Raw genomic sequence first — 18622 nt, forward strand, 5'->3', positions numbered from 1 at the left:
CTTCTACACACTGGATGCCAAGAGCACCCCCACAACGGTGACAACCGAAAATATCTCAGAAGTCGCCAACCACTGGTCTGATGTTGGGAAGAAAATCACCAAATTAAGCATTTTAAAAAAGTTAAACAAATTTCTCATTTCATGTTTTCTACCATACTTGTTTTGGAAACGCTCAGAATTTTCTACACCCTGACCCTAAACAACATGTAATCAGATGCACTAGAGCTGTGCGAAATGTCCTATCTCCAACTGCAGATATCAGTCATGGGATGTTGAGTAAACAATGTCATGAGAGTTAATAACAATAAACTTAGAAAATATGAAAAAGAAACTTATAAACCAATGATATGACCTATCTTATTATTTCGATTCTTGCAAGTTCACAATTAACTTTTTAGACTTCCTATAAAACTTAGCTTTGTGACTTTGGTGAATCTTTAGAAATTTTGCTGATATTGTTTCATATTTTAAAATATGAAACTCTTCAAATTCCATGTCCTCCCAAGTATGAGCCCTTATTTTATTCACCGAGAAAATTCTCCGTGATACAGTGTACATCGTTTAGATCCTTGGAACATAAGGCTCTATAATCCTATTCCTCCTTTTGCTTCCTCCCTCCCTTACCCTTTCCAGTTCTTTGATTTTCCTCATAATATGAAATACTGTGAAAAAGTAATCAAGGTATTACTGAACTTTTGGTTTTAAATCATTATTGCTAATGCTATGCAATATTCTTTGCTTTCCGTCCTGACCTTCAACAAATTTTCTGATGTTCTGAGCAAGATTCCGGACACTGCTGGGAAGATTCCAAGGGTCTTGCTTGATGTGAAGTCTTAACCTTTTTGGACAACTCAACTTTGGTTCCATTTCCTGCTGAAATTCTAAATAAATACAGAAAATCTCTTTTAAGTTTCAACCATTTACCAAACAGTTAACAAATCTGTGGGCTTCAGAATCATCTTTCATTCCTGTTGTCCTGGTTTATTAGCATGGTGGTACTTTCTGTAATTATATTTCAGGAGAAAATTAGTTAAATTGAAAAAAGAAAGGCTAACCTTATTATTTTCTTACAAACATTTAAACAAAGGGCAAAGTTAGATGACAACTCTCTTTTCAATGTCTGAAACTAGATGTCAGAAAGTGGCAGCTCTAGATCTTATTCTGTTGGGCTGTTCTTTTTGTCAAAGTTCATTCCTGAAACCCCTTCTCCCACCAATGAATGGGCTACCACCAAGTAGGCATGCTGATTTCAGCAAAAGCTGCAACACTTCACACTTATGCGACACTTACATCTCTTCAATTAACTCATTCCTATTTATTCTAGTCCTTATAGGCATTGCACATTTTAAATTTGCAAATAAATTTAAAACATCCTATACTGACTTTTTATCTATATTCCAAAGTTATTAAAATAGAATTAATATGAAGGGGATTATGAAACATGAGTAGCCATTTTCTTCTTACACTATGCCTTTACTTCATGACTGTATTATTTCCCACCTTCGTTTCCCAATGGTTTCTCATAGCGACTTTTTATTTTAAAAAATTTTTCTTATTAATTAATTAATTATTTTTTAAACTTTTTTTTTTTTTTTTTTAGATTTTATTTATTTATTTGACAAAAAGCAGTCACAAGTAGGCATAGAGGCAGGTGGGCGGGGTGGGGGGGAAGCAGGCTCCCTGCCAAGCAGAGAGGCCAATGCGAGGCTTGATCCCAGGACCCTGGGATCATGACCTGAGCTTAAGGCAGAGGATTTAACCCACTGAGCGACCCAGGTGCCCCTCTAATAGTGACTTTTTAAACCTTACCTTGTAATCCTTGACCTGGCGTGAGGTACTTGGTTTGCTCAAAGGCCCTTATAACAGCTTGCCCTTTTAGGAGATTGGTAATTGAATCCACCTACCATAACAGCAGAGATTTCTGAGAGTTACATACTTCTCATAATACATAATAAATGTATTTCTAAGAGTAAATCTTGTAAAATATTTTTGTCTTAAAGCCATAATTATTTTTGAAACCGCATGATGCTTGCAAAATCCATCTTTAAATAAAATATTGGAATAAACTCACTGACAACATTTGCAATATTTCTTATTATCCACCATATATTAATATAAGATATAAATATGCTCAACATATTCATTTCACAAAAGAAGATTTCTAGGGTTATTTTTAAAAACTGTAAAAGACATCATAATCTTTTTCAAAGCAGTAAAATCTTCTACTCTATGAATGTGGTTATTGATATAAATTTTCTTAAAAATGCAAAATACCAACACAAGCACCAAGAGAATCTTGTGTTTCTTGAAATTAGGAATAAAGTCAAGCAAGAAATGTCATGAAGAATTCTGAAAACCTGCAGAGAAGCAAAGTAAAAAAAAAGAAGCATTTTTTTACTATATCTGAAAAAGGATTCCCAACAGTCTGATGTGTGGGAAAAGAAACTTCTAGTTGTCCCAATCATACCTGGCTGAAAAGATGCTCAAGACAGCTATGTATCTTGTCCTGCTTATCATGAGAAATGCGAACACTGAGGGGAAGTTCATCACCTAGAAATAAAAAATAAGTCACCCATCTTTGTTTAACATACTAAAATATTTTAATATAAATACACCAAAAAATAATAAACACGCAGTCTTATTCCATCATGTTCTTATGATCAGATAAAGAATTCCAAAATATTTAATAGCAGTTAGGATGTCAGATGATTGCTCTTTGAAACAGAGGTGGGAGCAGAGTGCCTCACAGGAGAAAACATTCTATACCCTATGTCAATGATTTTTTCAAATAGTGCAATTCCTAACAGTTAAATAGTTGTAACAAACTACATATTTTAAAATGAAGAAGTGTCCTAACTGGGTGCAAAGTCTCTGTTCTTAACATACCCCAGATAAGACATTTGTAAGATATTTCTCTCAGTCAGTGTTTTCATTATTCCCCTCCCTGTGCATCTACTATCTCAGAAGTCCTCAGGTTCAAAGCCCATCCCACCTCCTCACACAGTCAACAACACCCCATGTTTTAGAATAACCTGTTTCCTGTGTACCAACTTCCTTCATAGTACCACAGAAAATCCTAAAATATATATTAAGATCAGACTTCATTTGTTTCTTTCATCTCTTTTTAATTCACTCTGTTCACCACGGGATTGGGACACTGACGTCACCCAGCACGTGTGGCGGCCAAGACAACTGATCCAAGGTAAAAACGCATGTCGATCACACACTGATTGACATCCCTGAAAGGTATCTCCCTGAGGAAAGGCAACAGAAAAGGTCACACGCCTCCACCAAACGCACCTGAGTCCATTTCATCGCTGTGGAAGTAGGAGCTGCACTGGCTGCTGCAGATGCTGGTGAAGGAGGCGATGGAATTCCTGTTGCTGTTGCAGTCGCTGGGGAGAAGGAGGAACACAACACGTCACCTTCAGAGTGAATTTGCTGCCACTCTCCCTGTTCACACCACAGTTAGGCTTATTGACATGTCTTGGAGAAAATTACGAGAAGAACCACTTTTGTTTGACTCCCATTTTATCTTATGGTCTAAAAAATTTTAAATTTAATTGTATTTCAAAATCTCTTAAGCCTTGTAGATGGATCCTGAATTTCTTTCTTTCTTTCTTTCTTTTTTTTTTTTTTTTTAAATCTGAAGTTAGAAAACTAGGAGTTGGGGTGCCTGGGTGGCTCAGTGGGTTAAAGCCTCTGTCTTTGGCTCAGGTCATGATCCCAGGGTCCTGGGATTGAGTCCCGCATCAGGCTCTCTGCTCAGCAGGGAGCCTGCTTCCCCTGCCCCCTTCCTCTGCCTCTCTGACTGCTTGTGATCTCTGTCTGTCAAAGAAAGAAAGAAAACTAGGAGTCAAAGTGCACTTAAAATTTGTCATTATCTATTTGAGGCGGTGTGTCTGAGTTAACATGCTCATAAAGACAAGGTCCTGTTTCGTGATCTCTGCCTTTCGAGTCTTTCTGGTAGCTTTAAATTATGACTCATCAGCTGCTCTCTGAGCTTCCCGGGAGAGGACAGCACCCTGTCTCCACCACAGAGCTCAGCACTGACCGCCACATCTGGTAAGGGCTCGATAATGGTCAAAGTGGAAGGAAAGAATGAGTAAAAGCTTTGTGTGTGAATATGAACACATTACAAAATTTCAGAAAGAGTATCAGAGATGGAATATTTTTCCCCCCTCAGAATCAGTAAGAAGCACTTATTTAACTTTAAATTTATATTTAAAATTTCTAGTTTAGCCTAGAAGGAGACTTGGAAGGTAATTTTAATTATCTGAGAACTAGAAATTGAGGTAAGAAAATATTTTTAGATCTGTAATTTCTCACTGGAGAAAAACCACAGGTTCCTATTAAATAGTCTACTGGTATCCTTTGAAGCTAAAAGTAAAGGAAATGGTCAGGATGGTTAATCTGTGTTATATACTATTATATTTCTAGGAATAATTAACTCCTATGTATTTGTTAAAATCCTTTTCATGTAGAAATTAGGATAGTACAGTGGTTAAGAGAGAAACCGTGGGCCGGCCCACCTGGTTTAACATGTCTATTATGTAACTCCTGTGGCCTCAATTTCTTCACATGTAAAATGGGGTTAATATCAGCATGTGCCATGTAGGGAATTATGTGTTGGGAATTATGTGAGATCATCCTGCTTCCCCGTGTGTCCAGTAAAAATGTTTTTAACATTAGCTATTTGTGCTAAACATCTCTGAAGAGAATAACTTTAATAGTAATTACTTAATATTTTCTCACTGTAAAATACTGTATAATAAATAACAGTGAGTAAGAGAGTTTTTGCCCTTTATTAAAGTAAATAAGACAGGAGGCACGCAAGGGGTGCAGTCCACTGGGCGTTAGACTCTTGGTTTCGGCTCAGGTCATGATCTTAGGGTCATGAGATTTCCATCGTTGGAAGGATGATGGTAGGCAGATGGTAACAGACCTTGGAGGGAAGCTGTTACAGGTTGATTGCATCTCCCCCTAAAATCCACAGGTGGAAGTCTGACACTCATGACCCAGAAATACAATCTTGTTTGGAATGAGGACTTTTACAGACGTAATTAAGTTAAAATGAAGTCATTATGGTGGGCCCAAATTCAGTATGGCTGGTGACTTCCTGAGAAGGGGAAATGTGGCCACAGGGAAACACTTAAGAGGTAAAGGACAAGAAGACACAGGGATAAGATGGCCATCTACAACCAAGGCAAGAGGCCCAGACCTGATCCTTCCTCCACAGACCTCAGAAAAAAGCAGCATGCTGACACTGTGATCATGGACTTCTGGCCCCAGAACTGTTGGATAATGAATAAATAAACATCTGCTGTTTAAGCCACCCAGTCCTTGGTACTTTGTTACAGCAATCAAATCAAGATTGTACAAAGTGTGCAAGAGAGGGGCACCTGGTGTCTGTACTGGTTAAGCATCTGCCTTTGGCTTAGTTGTGATCCCAGGGTCCCAGAATCGAGCCCTGTTCAGTGGGGAATCTGCTTCTCCCTCTCCCTCTGACCTTCCCTGCTGCTCCTGCTCACTCTCTCTCAAATGAATAATAATAATAAATCTTTAGAAATTGTGGAAGAGAGGGAAAGAAAGAAGGCTGGTCATGGAGGTAAGCAGGAAAAATTAGTCCAATTTGTTTGGAACACAGAATATAAGAAAAAAGGAGGAGAAACACACACACACACAAATAAAGAACTCCTGTTCACCCCACAGTCCAATAATCAGAAACATATATCTGGAAAAAATGTTAATATGGGCTCAGTTTGCTTATTTGCTATACATGTTACAGAATTTGTAACAGGAACAAGTCCCCCAGATTAGCTCCATAGACCTGGAGGGGAAAAAAAATGCTTTTTCCCAATTACTCAGATTATGAAAAAAGAATAATTTGAAAGATTCTGCAGGATCACGATGTTTTATCTGCGGTTGGTAATAGCTGGCGGTTATGTTGTGAGGGTGATAAAAATGATAATCAAAACTTTTTTTCAAGACCTCTGTGGAAAATAAGGAATCATATTTGACTGTGTTGATGACTGAGTTTAAGGAATTGATGAATTACCTGTAAGAATCTCTGTTGCTGATGGTGTCATGACCCGAGTCTTCCTGCTCGTCTCCCGTCATATTAAAACAGACCCGTTTGCTATTTCTCTCTCCCTTCTCGTTGTCACTCTCTGGTGGTACTACGCACTCTGGTGTTTTACGTTCTAATTTAGGAGAATATGTTATGGAAGACAGAAGGCTGCAATGTGATATTAAAAAAAAAATAAGTGCACATTTTCAAACTGGCTGCTACAGAGAACTACCTTACTCGTTGAATATGATGGGCTTAGAAATATTTCTAGGATGTTTGTTTCACGTAAAATTAATTTTTGATTGCATTAAAACAGCTGAATGAAGTTCACTTTTTCCTCTCAGAACAAGTAACAGAAACCATACCCCATTTAGACAAGGAAACTGTGTTGGTAATCTGTCCCGCCACTTACTGGTTTTGTTATCACAGCAACACTATGATGATTCTCTTTGGCATCTAGGATATGGGGATAATAATAACTAGCCCATATGACTCTGTGACAATGAAATGAGAATATACTCCAGTATATAAAGATTGTCACCTCCCTCCCCTAGTCATTATCACTACCATCTGAAAATACTTGGAGAACTTTAAAGGGCCACCTAAATATTAAAATAAACACTAACTGTGCTTAACTATCCCCACTGGCTTACTCTCAGATATTAAAAACCCATCTATCCATCTACCCCCACCTTGAGTTTCTCCCAAGTGGTCTTTATTGGACAGGAAGAATATCATGTGTCAGTCCTTTCTCACTGCTCATATAAGCAGGTGTTCTGACCATCACAATAGTAAGACATTAAAGAGAGTCGCATACAATGTGAAGACAGGAGACAACAGGGGCCTCGCCTATATCAACCACAATCTAGTCACGATGGCATGTCGCAAATCTGCCCAAATGGAAAGCTCTTCCACTTGGACTTGAGGCTGAAACACAACCTTTAGTTCTAAATTGGTGTCACATTTGGTGTGGACTCTGGGTAGCATGGATTCCATCACTCCAGATTTGACTGTTGGGCTGTCAAGAGTTTCTGTTAGTACTCTCTCAAAATTATGCCAACATGGAACCGGTCTTTGCTATCAAACAAAATGCTGTAAAACTTGAAAAATGAATTAAACCATAACTTAAGAAAGGGTCCTTGCATGGCCTCTGCAGCCAAAAATCATCTTCTCATTTACCAAGTACGGGAGACACTCTGTCCTAGTCCACAGCACATAAGTACATATATTCACACTCATTTTTCAAGACTCTGAGACTGTCTTATACCTCTTACGTGTAACCCACCATGTCAGACCCACCATGTCATACTGTGCACTGAGTAAATATTTGTTAAGGGATTTTACTAATTAGTTCATTAGAGACATCTTTTGTACCATGCACTGCTTTGCTGTGCATACAGAAGTTTATAAAACAAACGTAAGCTCCTGTGCTCTTGAAACTTACATTCTACTGAGAGGAAACAAACCACAAACAAGTAAACTGTATAGTATATCACATGGAGACAAATATTAAGAAGGAATATAAAGAAGGGAAGGGAGATGGAGCTGTGACTCTGAACAGTATAGTCAAGGAAGGTCTTACTGTGAGATAACATTTGAATAATATTTTGGCATTTTATACCTTTTAGATACCAGTGAAAATCAGGGGGCTGTTATGCAGCTCAAGGCCCTATGAAGCTATAAATTATTTTAAGCAGTTTTTCTGTTTGCAAGGACACTTTTATCTTTTGGAAGGACACTTTTATCTTTTGGAAGACAGATATGTATTTATTCACTCCCTCCACCCAAAAGCTTAAAACATTAGATTAACTCCAATTACCCTAGCTCTATACTGCACAGACAGATGAACTCTGAATGCCAAAGAGGAAGGAGATGCAGGAGTTCTCATTTGCAAGGAGTACTCTGTGCTTTACGTATCTTTTAAATTAGAAGTCATGGGGACGAACATACTCATTGTTTTTTCTTTTTTTTTTTTTTAAGTCCTATGAATTATATTCACATACTTGCTTTTCATTTTAAACAGCTGTAATCAGGCTTGCACTGACCCTGTGGGAATAAGTGTTAGGGTTACAAATAAATGATAGAAAAGCAGTGTTTTTGATATCATGTTTTTTGCATAAAATTTCTAGATTCTTAAAAGTAGTAATAGTGCATAAATTTAACTTTATAATATTTATGCATACAGAAATAGTTTTCCTTCACTTTTGCTCATGTACAATATTAAGCTACCTACTCTAGGTCTGCTAATTCTCAGTTAAAACCCTGAGTGGCCCAATCTCCTTCTCACACCCTTGATGAATACAGATTTTTGTACACAGCATTCTACATCTAACTTGTGTTCTTCTACTAAAGTGAGAATTAAATGTCATCATCTTTACCATTTTCATCATACCTAACATTTGTTGACCTCTTATGCCAGTCACTATGCTAAGTAATCAATTCATCCGATCCTAAAGCCTCCTTAGGAAGTAGCTATGACTGTTATTATGGTGGTGATCCTCATTTTGGAGATGGGGCGAGTGAGACACTCTCTTATATACATATACTTTGCAAATGATGCAGAACAGCCCCTCCCTGCATATCATTTCTATACTCAGGAGAGAGGAAGGAAGTCATTAGTGCTACCCACCATATCCCAGTTCTCCTGGGCACATTGCTGGGTGGCCTCCCTTCCCCCATGTGGCTAAGAATGACCATCTAACTTGTTTTCTAACTTGTTTTCACTTATGTTTGACATAAGTGGAGGCTACCTGAGTCCCTTCTAGGTGCAAGCCTTTGAGCAAATGTGCAGCCTACATCATTCCCTCTTGCTGAGGGGACAAGAAGAGACATTCCAGCTGACAGGGGGTCTGTCAGCCTGAACTCTGAGTGAGGTCAGCATGGAGCAGAAACTCTATGACACAGATGGGCATGGAGAGCAAGCAAGAGAGAAAGCCTATTGTTTCAAGTCTGTAAGGCTTTAGGGTTTTGTTAACATAAAACAAAAACCAGCTATATAGAGAGTAGGGTACCTAGAAGGATGATGTATGTGACTGGGCTAGAGGAGTCGCTACCTTATTCTGGGGAAGTAGGCACAGCCTCTGTACAGATCAGTATTAGCCTGATACCGAGTGCCTAGAAGGCTAGACGTAGACCTCAGGAGCAGCACTGACAGATGGAGGTTTGTCACATTCCAGGTTCAGAAAAAGACAAGCGCAGCTGGAGCTCAGAGACATGAGAGTGGAAGGATGATAGGGGCAGAGTGTATAGGGCTAAACAGGCCAAAGTAATGTAGTTGATATTATTTTAATGGCATTGCAATGCCATGGAATGGTTTTAAGCAGGGAACAAGCATGATTTACTTTTACAGATCCTTCTGGCATTAGTTGAATGTAGAATGCATTGGAGGGGCATAGCTGGTGAGGGGACACTGGTGACCCAGCCTAAGGTGATAGGGAGGGTGCATTCTGATGTATACTTGACTAAACTTGATAAGGTCCTGGAGGTGAAGAGACAGGAACAAGAGCCAAAGGTAACACCCACAGTCTGCCTTGCAGAACTGAAAAGATGGGGAATACTTGACTGAGAAGAGAAAACATGTTCATGGGGGAGGAGTCACAGTAGCTTTCTGCATAAGGAAATCTAGAATTCAGTTTTGGAAACAAATTTTAAGTTTGATATTTAATGTGTTATGTCCCTGTGTTTCATAACCCACATCACAGAGGGGCTGTAGGAATGAAATCAAGCAGTGCTTATATTAATAAAATCATGCCTGGCACATAAACCCCTCTGATACACATTAGTGCTTATGAAGTTGGGCCCTCTTTTCATACATTTACCAGCAAAATGCTCAAAGATAATTCCATCAACAGCCCTACCATTTCTACCTGTAAGCCCAAGTCACTAAGTGTCTGTCCCACAGTGAGGTTTGCTCATGATTCAGTCCGGGGCATCTGGGCCCTATAAGAGACAGGTCTGTTCTCAGCTTTCCTATCTTCACCAGCCCCCAGGACCCTTTATTCATTTCCTCCCTGAGAGAATACACAAATGCTGTATTTTAAAGTCCTGTCAGTGGTTTTGGATTATCCACAAATTATTTTGTCCTTTAATTATGTCTAGTACCTAACTGTCATTATCCAGAAAGTAGCCCGTCAGAGGACAAAAGTGTTTAGCTTCAATGAGATAAGAATCATAGAATGTTGAATAAATTCCCAACATCCCCTTATTTCATGGTAATAGACAACAAATGTGTCTCTAGTCCCATCTTTGGATCTGAAGGAAGTAGAAGCATTTAGTGGAATGTCTATGTGTTGAAGGAAATGCTATTTCTAGGAGAAGTGTTCCCAAGGGGCAGGGTAAGCGGACAAGCTCAGGACCAGGCCCTTTCCCAGGAATGAAGGATTTCTAGAAGGCCAGCCATGAGACCTTGTGAAGCAATTTCTCTTAAAATTTGGCAGAGTATCTGAGATCTGCTTCTCTGCTCTGCAGAGATATCTATGTCTGACCAAGAGTAATTACTACATAGTGAGAAAACTGTTTGGTAACTAGCTTTTCAAATCATTCGTCAAGCTCGACTGCACTGCAGTATCTCTGAATGGGGCAAAAGGGAATCCAGGCACTTGGACGGCTGCACTGTTTTGAAGGGAATATATTGCACATTGAATTACGTGGAACATATTTATATTTAGAATTAAATTATATGGTGCACACAGGGAAGACCAAGTTAGTTTCTCAAATCACTTGCTCATTTCATGTCATTTTCCTAATAAACATGCACAGTAGGGGAAAGACTTTTAGAATAACAGAGTGGGAAACTCTTAAGTAAAAATAGGTAATTATTTTAAGTAGTTTTGGTTAATAAAAATAGCTTAACACCTTTCTTCAATGAGGGCTTCAAATACAAAGCATTTGAAGCCAAATAAAGGGAGCCCTTTGGCTCTACCATTTTCTCGAAAACATATCTACATCAGCTGAACTTTAAAAAAAAAAAAAAAAATCAATAAATTAACAAAGACAGCCAAATCTGGACAACTGCCAGGAAGTGCTGAGTAGTCAATGCATTAGAGTCCTGGTCTCCGAGGTACTATGCACTCAGGCACATCAATAATCCTGCCATTGGTAAAGGACTTATCTGAAAAGCAGGAATAATAACTCTTGGCCCAACTGGCAGTGTGGGATTGGTCCAGATGTTCTCCTAAAATCCCTCCGAGAGCTAGGATACATGATTTAGTGCCACTATTTATTGCCTTATTAATAAAGATTTTTACTCTGTGCACTTCCTAAATACTTTAGGGAGAAAAAAAAAAGCTAGTTTCTAAAATAGAACATATCATATAATAAAATTCCATTTATTAAATGAAACAAAATATTATGCCTTAAGATATTACCTTATGTGTCACAGGGTCATTCTCAAAGAATCCAAAGTATCATACAATTGCCTAAAAATAGCCAGCTGTTCTTTTAGCAACCCCAAACTATTTAATTCATCTGTAAATGGGGCAGTCACAATATAGTAAACCGATATAATATAAACATTTTTTTAAAACTAATGTATTAGAACCCATAAAAACAGAATTTCAAGTTCAAATTAACTGATAAAAATGTCAGAACAAATTAGCATAGTAAATAGTAACTATCTAAAGATAACCTTAGAAATATGGTACATCTAATATGGTGATTTTGAGCACTAAATTTCAAAGACATGTAAAATAAGAGATCACGTCGGGGTGCCTAGGCGGCTCAGTCAGTTAAGGGTCTGCCTTCAGCTCAGGTCATGATCTGAAAGCAAGTCCCACATTGGGGGTCCCTACTGAGCAGGGAGCTTGCTTCTCCCTCTGCCCCTCTGCCTCTCTGTGCCACTTGTCCTCGTGGTCTCTCTCTCTCAAATAAATAAATAAATAAATAGGTTTAAAAAAAAAAAAAAAAAGGAAAGAAAGAAAGAAAAAAAGTACCCCTGGGGATAAAAAATATGTTTATAAAAATAAAAAATTAAAAGTAAAAAAAAAAAAAGATAAAAAATAAAAATAAAATAAACGGAAAAAAAAAAGAAAGAAAAAATGTTTTAAAAAGCGAAATCCTGTCAGTTAAGATTTTATTTGTATAATGTCTAATTACCAAAAAGGCTCAGAATAAGTTCTTTTTTTTTTTTTTTTAAGATTTTATTTATTTGTTAGAGAGAGTGAGAGAGTGAGCGAGCTCAGGCAGACCGAGCGGTAGGCAGAGGCAGAGGGAGAAGAAGGCTCCCTGCCAAGCAAGGAGCCCAATGTGGGACTTGGTCCCAGGACGCTGGGATCATACCCTGAGCTGAAGGCAGCCGCTTAACCAACTGAGCCACCCAGGCGTCCCAAAATAAGTCCTAAATATTTTATGTCAAAACTGAATTTTCCAGGGAAGTATGGGATGATGTGTGTGGGGCAGGAATTAAACAATATAGAACCAACAGCAATCTAAATGTGTAACTTCATAAAGAGAGCAGCATGACAAAAAAGGGAAAATGGTGTCTATACTATTTTCAGATTCTACCAACTTCAGTTCTATCTACCAATTTCAATCCCTTGAATGAGAAGTAAGCATAATGTTAGACACTGCACTATTTTTTGTACTGATTTTTATAATTTTCACCACAAACGTGTAATTTGTTATTATTCTTCATCCTGTTTAATACGTGAGAGACCAAGCTCCCCCAAAGCCCATGTTTTTGTGACTATACAGAGTTGCCTTGACTGTCTGTGACACACAATCACAACCATGATGTGGCAAAGCATGCCACAGAGTAGAGGCAATTGGCCAACCATCAATTTTTTAAATAAGAATCAGAGTCCACCTCTTTGGAAAAGTTTTAATTAACTCCCTCCTCTTCTCCATTCTTGATAAAAATTTCCAAGTGACTGCCACAGCTATTTGGGTTATTGCTTAGTAAACCATAAATTCCATCGGGGGGAAAAAAGTTCATTCAGTTGTCTTTGGTCTTAGTGATACATAATTTTGCATTTACTCATTTAACAAGTATGTTAAAGATCTGCTGTTTTATATTTTTTATACATATCTACTGAGTGTAGATGTGTTCTGCTCTATAAAGGATACCAGGAAATCTGCATACCTAGTTGGTACTCTATCCATCATATTTTTGAGTTTAATAGTTTCACATTGAGACTTTCTTAGTGTTTTCTATAAGAAAGAATTTTGCCACTCTCTTCCCTGGCATTAAATGCTTCCTTAAAATATAAATGTATATATTTGCCATGTTATATCCCTTTTAAGGTGTTAGAAGGAAGAGGATCTGTATGGTTCATACTCATGAAATCTTACATTTCTAAAAATGAAAGAGAGAATGATGGATGTTCAAAAGTCACATTTCCTATAGCTATTTTGTTAGGCACATTGAAAACTACAATAAATAAAATACTTACTCATCGATTTGACAAACACACATCTCCACCTCCTTCAGTGCAGTCTGAAGTTTGCCCAGCAGTTTCTGATAAATATCTTGAGTTTCCAGGTCTTCTTCTTTTAACAAGTACCGGAGCCCACGCCCATCCTGCTGTCCCAGAGACAAACCTGAAGGGGCCGCCATGGTCGTGATTGTGTGCTGAATGTACACCATAGGGCTCAGTTTCCCTGAGGAGGTAAGATCATTCCAGAATGATATTTATGACCTTTAACACACAGTAATGGTCCAGTGCAATTCATTCTAGACACCCAGGCTTATATTAAATAAAATGCCAATCCAGTGCTGAATATAATTCAGGAATTAAAGCTTATGGGAATTGTGATTAAAATATCCTTCCATCTCATGCTTTACTGTGATGGTATGGAATGGCACTGTCCATCCCTGAAGCTGCTCCTCCTTTATTTTTCTCATCATTACAGGGCCATTTCAGACTAACGGCCCTCACAACAGGATAAGCTGTGCCTGTGATACATGTAAGGAAGGCAAGAACGATTGTTCTTCTTAGAGGAAAGATAATAAAAATGCATAACTCTATTTTTATTCTATAAACTTTTATGTAGAATTATCCAAATGATTATAGAGAGGAATCCTGTCTTTATAAAATTCAGACTTGTTCAGACATCAGAAATCTATCTTACTTCAGGGATGCTAGAATAGTTAACAGTTGCCTAAATTACGTTTCGTGATTTGAGGAAGTTTCAAAAGCTAACATACCTTGCTCAGATTTATTTTCCTTATCATGAGAATTATGTTTCCTGCTATCCAGCTGAACACCAAATGCACTCCCAAGGGAGGTTGATGTTTTGGGATAGGAAACTTCCATTATGTTGACATGGCAGTTGGTGGGGCAGAAATCACTGCTGTGTAATGGGGAGATTTTAGATTTGGCCTGTTTGAAGGTGGGCCAGGCTCTATTCTTCAGTACGCGTGAAAACTATAAATTAAAGGAGAAACAAAGAGCAGTTGAACACACAGCGTTCATCACTCTCATCACCCATAACGAAATATTAAAAAATTTAATTATGTCAGTTGGCACAAGTGAAATAAATGATAAGCTGTTGGAAATTAAGTCATTATTTTAAAACCCACACTTTTTTTTAATATAATTTTTAATTTTTTATTAACATATATTTTTATCCCCAGGGGTACAGGTCTGTGAATCACCAGGTTTACACACTTCACAGCACTCACCAAAGCACATACCCTCCCCAATGTCCATAATCCCACCCCCTTCTCCCAAACCCCCTCCCCCCAGCAACCCTCAGTTTGTTTTGTGAGATTAAGAGTCACTTATGGTTTGTCTCCCTCCCAATCCCATCTTGTTTCATTTATTCTTCTCCTACCCACTTAAGCCCCCATGTTGCATCACCACTTCCTCATATCAGGGAGATCATATGATAGTTGTCTTTCTCTGCTTGACTTATTTCGCTAAGCATGATACGCTCTAGTTCCATCCATGTTGTCGCAAATGGCAAGATTTCATTTCTTTTGATGGCTGCATAGTATTCCATTGTGTATATATACCACATCTTCTTGATCCATTCATCTGTTGATGGACATCTAGGTTCTTTCCATAGTTTGGCTATTGTGGACATTGCTGCTATAAACATTCGGGTGCACGTGCCCCTTTGGATCATTATGTTTGTATCTTTAGGGTAAATACCCAATAGTAACCCACACTTTCTAAGTAAAGAAAAGCAATAAAGGCAGCAAATGCATAGGATTCTTTTGAAACTCTGATTACAAGTTAGATGCTGAAAGACATAAATTTAAGTGACCAGTACCATTACTAAGACCCAAATCCACAGGCTGCTAGGAGTTGATAGTCTGACAGAGAAGTCCAATTGGCATCCTCAGATACTAAGATAGGAACACAACATTTCAAGTGAGGCCAAGTGGCAGAAGTGGGTAGCTGCCAGATCAAGAGGGGACTATTCCAAACACTGTCAGAAAGCCAGCCCAAACCTGAGTCTATGAACAGTTTGGACAGCAATGGCATGGTGGTGCTGACCCAGAAGGGCAGGACAACAAGCAGAACTAACTGTACCTTCCATGCCTCCTATGAATCACTGCTCAGCATCTGGATCAGGATCAGCCTGACGACTGGTGTGGACTCTGCTTTTATGTCACTGGAAATAAACTGATACTCAAGGCATCTGCACAACTTTCAAGAATGACCACTCTACTACTTTGAACCTTATGATCAAAATCCACCTAATCCTTGTCATGGTCTAGATGGCTGCCCAAAGTCTGATCTGCACCTAGGTTATTATCTTAAGCTCTCTTCTACTTGCCCCTTGGGTTTCTTCTCTCCTTCTCTCAGGTCCTGTCACATACAATCTACTCATTCTAAGTCTTTGCATGGCCTGTTGGTGTGCCTAGAATGTTCTTCTTCCCTCATCATCACATTTACTCCTTTGCATTTTCAACTTCTATGAAATCATCACCATTCGTATCGTGAGCCTTCATCTAGGTCCAATTTCCTTGGCTATGCAGCATATTGTAACCCTCATTATAATTATGAATGATTTTCTTATCTCTATCTCAGTGGATGGTAAATTCCATGACAGTAATACCCACATCTATCTTGTGCACCATAAACAGCCATCTCATAGAATTGAACTGGATTATAGTTTCAGAAGCAAAAGACTGAGAGCAACCAGGTACATTTGTTTTAGTTGTGTTTAATTTAGTTATAACTGATGTGATTCCGGGTAGGTCATGTCTTTCTACCATTCTTAGTAAAACAAGGAATATGGATGGAATGATCTCTGTGTTCTCTTTTTATTTGAAAACTATAAGCAGACCCTTACAGTTTTTACTAGCAGGGAAGTAATTTGGGCACTAAGAGATTAAAAATTCAGACTAACACTGGTTACTATGTAAATTTTCTAGGTTAAATTAAAAAATAACGATGTGATATCAAAAAACTCACATGTTATAAATGTAAGCTCACCATTAGAATATGAAATATTTTATCTGTATAAGAAATTGTGCCTTCAAATCCCATGTCTGAAGCTATATATCTCAGTAAAGTCAAGCACATAGGAGGAAATAAAATGAGATTGGGTTGAAATGCAGGAAATTGTCAACAAAATTACTAACAAATTTGATAATAATATATAAGAAAAATATCCAAAACACTAAAAGAGTGGGAGTAATTTAGAGAATTCCTAGTCTATGCTTTCACCTAATAAAGAAACTGACTTGAAGACTTATCTGGGAAAGACCCAGAATTTAAAGCCAGATTCAACCTGCAGTCAGATGATCTTTTCATTGTGGTTGCAGGACAAAAATCTCAGATAAAACTTCGTGGCACACACAAAGGCACAGAAATTAATTTTGTTGTGGCACAGCATTGGCCATAATAGGTAGTTTGCCTCTTTTGCTTTCTTTCAAATTTTCTTTTATTTATTTATTTATTTATTTATTTTTTAAAGATCTTTATGTATTTATTTGAGAGAAAAATGTAAGAGAGAGCATGAGCAGGGGCAGGGGCACAGGGAGGGAGAGAAGCAGACTCTCTGCTGAGCAGGGAGCCCAACTTGGGGCTTGATCCCAGGACCCTGAGGTCACAACCTAATGTGAAGGCAGATGCTTAACCAACTGAGCCACCCAGGCACTCTGCCTTCTGCCATTATAAATTTTTACCTGTTTATTCAAACATAAAAAGAAGCATCTATTCCAGACTCTGCACTAAATGCTCGAGATACAGCCCTTGCCCTCACAGAATTCATGGTCTAGTAGGACACAGGTAAAAACAATATAATATTCTTAAATCTAACAATTATATTATTACAAGTATATGTAATGTCTGTATATAAATATGTGACCAGCTATGTGCATATATAACAATTATATAATAAATATAACAGCTAGATAATTAGTAATTTGGTAAGTGCTAAGAAGGAAATGAACAGAGGGATGGGGTGTTACCAGAGTGATCAGGTAAGGGAGAAGATTCCCTTCCGAGTGTGATCACTTTCCTATAGCTTTCCAACATGTATCTCAATACAAATGTATGTTCCCTTTCCCCATACACCCAGACGGGGTGTGTAACCAGGCTTAAAAGTGCTTGAACTCTTTCAAAGAGTGTCAGAGAGGAAACTTCTCTGCTAAGAGTCTCTCTTGCAGAAGAAAGAGGCTTATGAAAACAGTGCTCTCTTCCATCCTAGGCTGTCCCTAGGAAAGGGGGAGACAAAGGAAGGATCTTAAAGTCATGGGTCCTGGAAATTTACTGAATACATTTTGAGGATCAAAAGTGTACTCTTAGGGGCACTTGGGTGGCTCAGGTGGTTAAGCATCTGCCTTCTACTCAGGTCATAATCCCTGGGTTCTGAGATTGAGCACCAAGTTGGGCTCCCTGCTCTGCAACAGTGGGCTTCTCCCTCTGCCCCTCCCCTGCTTGTGTAAATAAATAAATAAAATCTAAAAAAATTTACTCCTAGACAGCATGCCCTAATATGTAATTATGCCACCTTTCTGTAATGCAAACCTAAAATGAAGTAGGTACAGTTCTTGTATCAGTTGTAGTACGTGCATGAGAACACACTCTGGTCAGGCCATCCAGTAGTACATGGCGTCTTTCTTAGAAACATCAAAAGAAACACAGAGTTCATTCATCTGCTTTGGAGAAGCTTGCAAGGAAAGACCAAAAAAAAAAAAAAAAAAAAAAGCCAAAACAAAAAACAAAACAAAACAAAAAACAAACAAACAAACAAAAAAACCAACTCTTCCCCGTAAAGGAAAATCACAATTTTGTGATAAAGAAACATACAGGGTATAGGGGAAGGTGAGCTGAAACACAACACTTTAAAACTATTTTGGATAGCACAGTCCAGACTTACTCCACCTTTATTGCTCTACCCAACAATCACACATCCAGGGCTCTCTAAACCATGCCCTGTTCTAGGCATCTTGGGAAACTTCAGTGAATGAAACCGATTTCTGCTTCTGGGAGGTTACATTCTAGTGAGGGGAGAAGCCAGCAATATACATAAGTCAGTTTCATCAGGCTAGAAGATGATAAGTGCAGCTGAAAACAAAATCAACAGGAAAAGAGGGCTGGGAGTTTCAGAGGTAAGGTGAAGAACGCATTGCCGATTGCAATCCTCACTGAGAAG

General features: G+C 38.3%; 1 protein-coding gene across 5 annotated transcripts in view; it reads right to left on the reverse strand.

Moving 5' to 3' along the window:
* Window positions 1-18622, reverse strand: part of PREX2 (phosphatidylinositol-3,4,5-trisphosphate dependent Rac exchange factor 2) — a 306318-nt gene that overhangs the window by 112456 nt on the left and 175240 nt on the right. For all 5 annotated transcript variants that reach the window (XM_082721198.1, XM_082721202.1, XM_082721201.1 and 2 more), the window contains 7 exons: window positions 14214-14433; window positions 13459-13666; window positions 6059-6238; window positions 3301-3395; window positions 2468-2550; window positions 1810-1900; window positions 753-881 (listed from right to left, as the gene is read on the reverse strand). In XM_082721198.1, the coding sequence (XP_082577324.1) occupies window positions 753-881; window positions 1810-1900; window positions 2468-2550; window positions 3301-3395; window positions 6059-6238; window positions 13459-13666; window positions 14214-14433 (1006 nt within the window). The remainder of the gene's footprint in view (window positions 1-752; window positions 882-1809; window positions 1901-2467; window positions 2551-3300; window positions 3396-6058; window positions 6239-13458; window positions 13667-14213; window positions 14434-18622) is intronic.

Source organism: Mustela nivalis (assembly GCF_964662115.1).
Source record: "Mustela nivalis genome assembly, chromosome: 2".
Lineage (NCBI taxonomy): Eukaryota > Metazoa > Chordata > Mammalia > Carnivora > Mustelidae > Mustela > Mustela nivalis.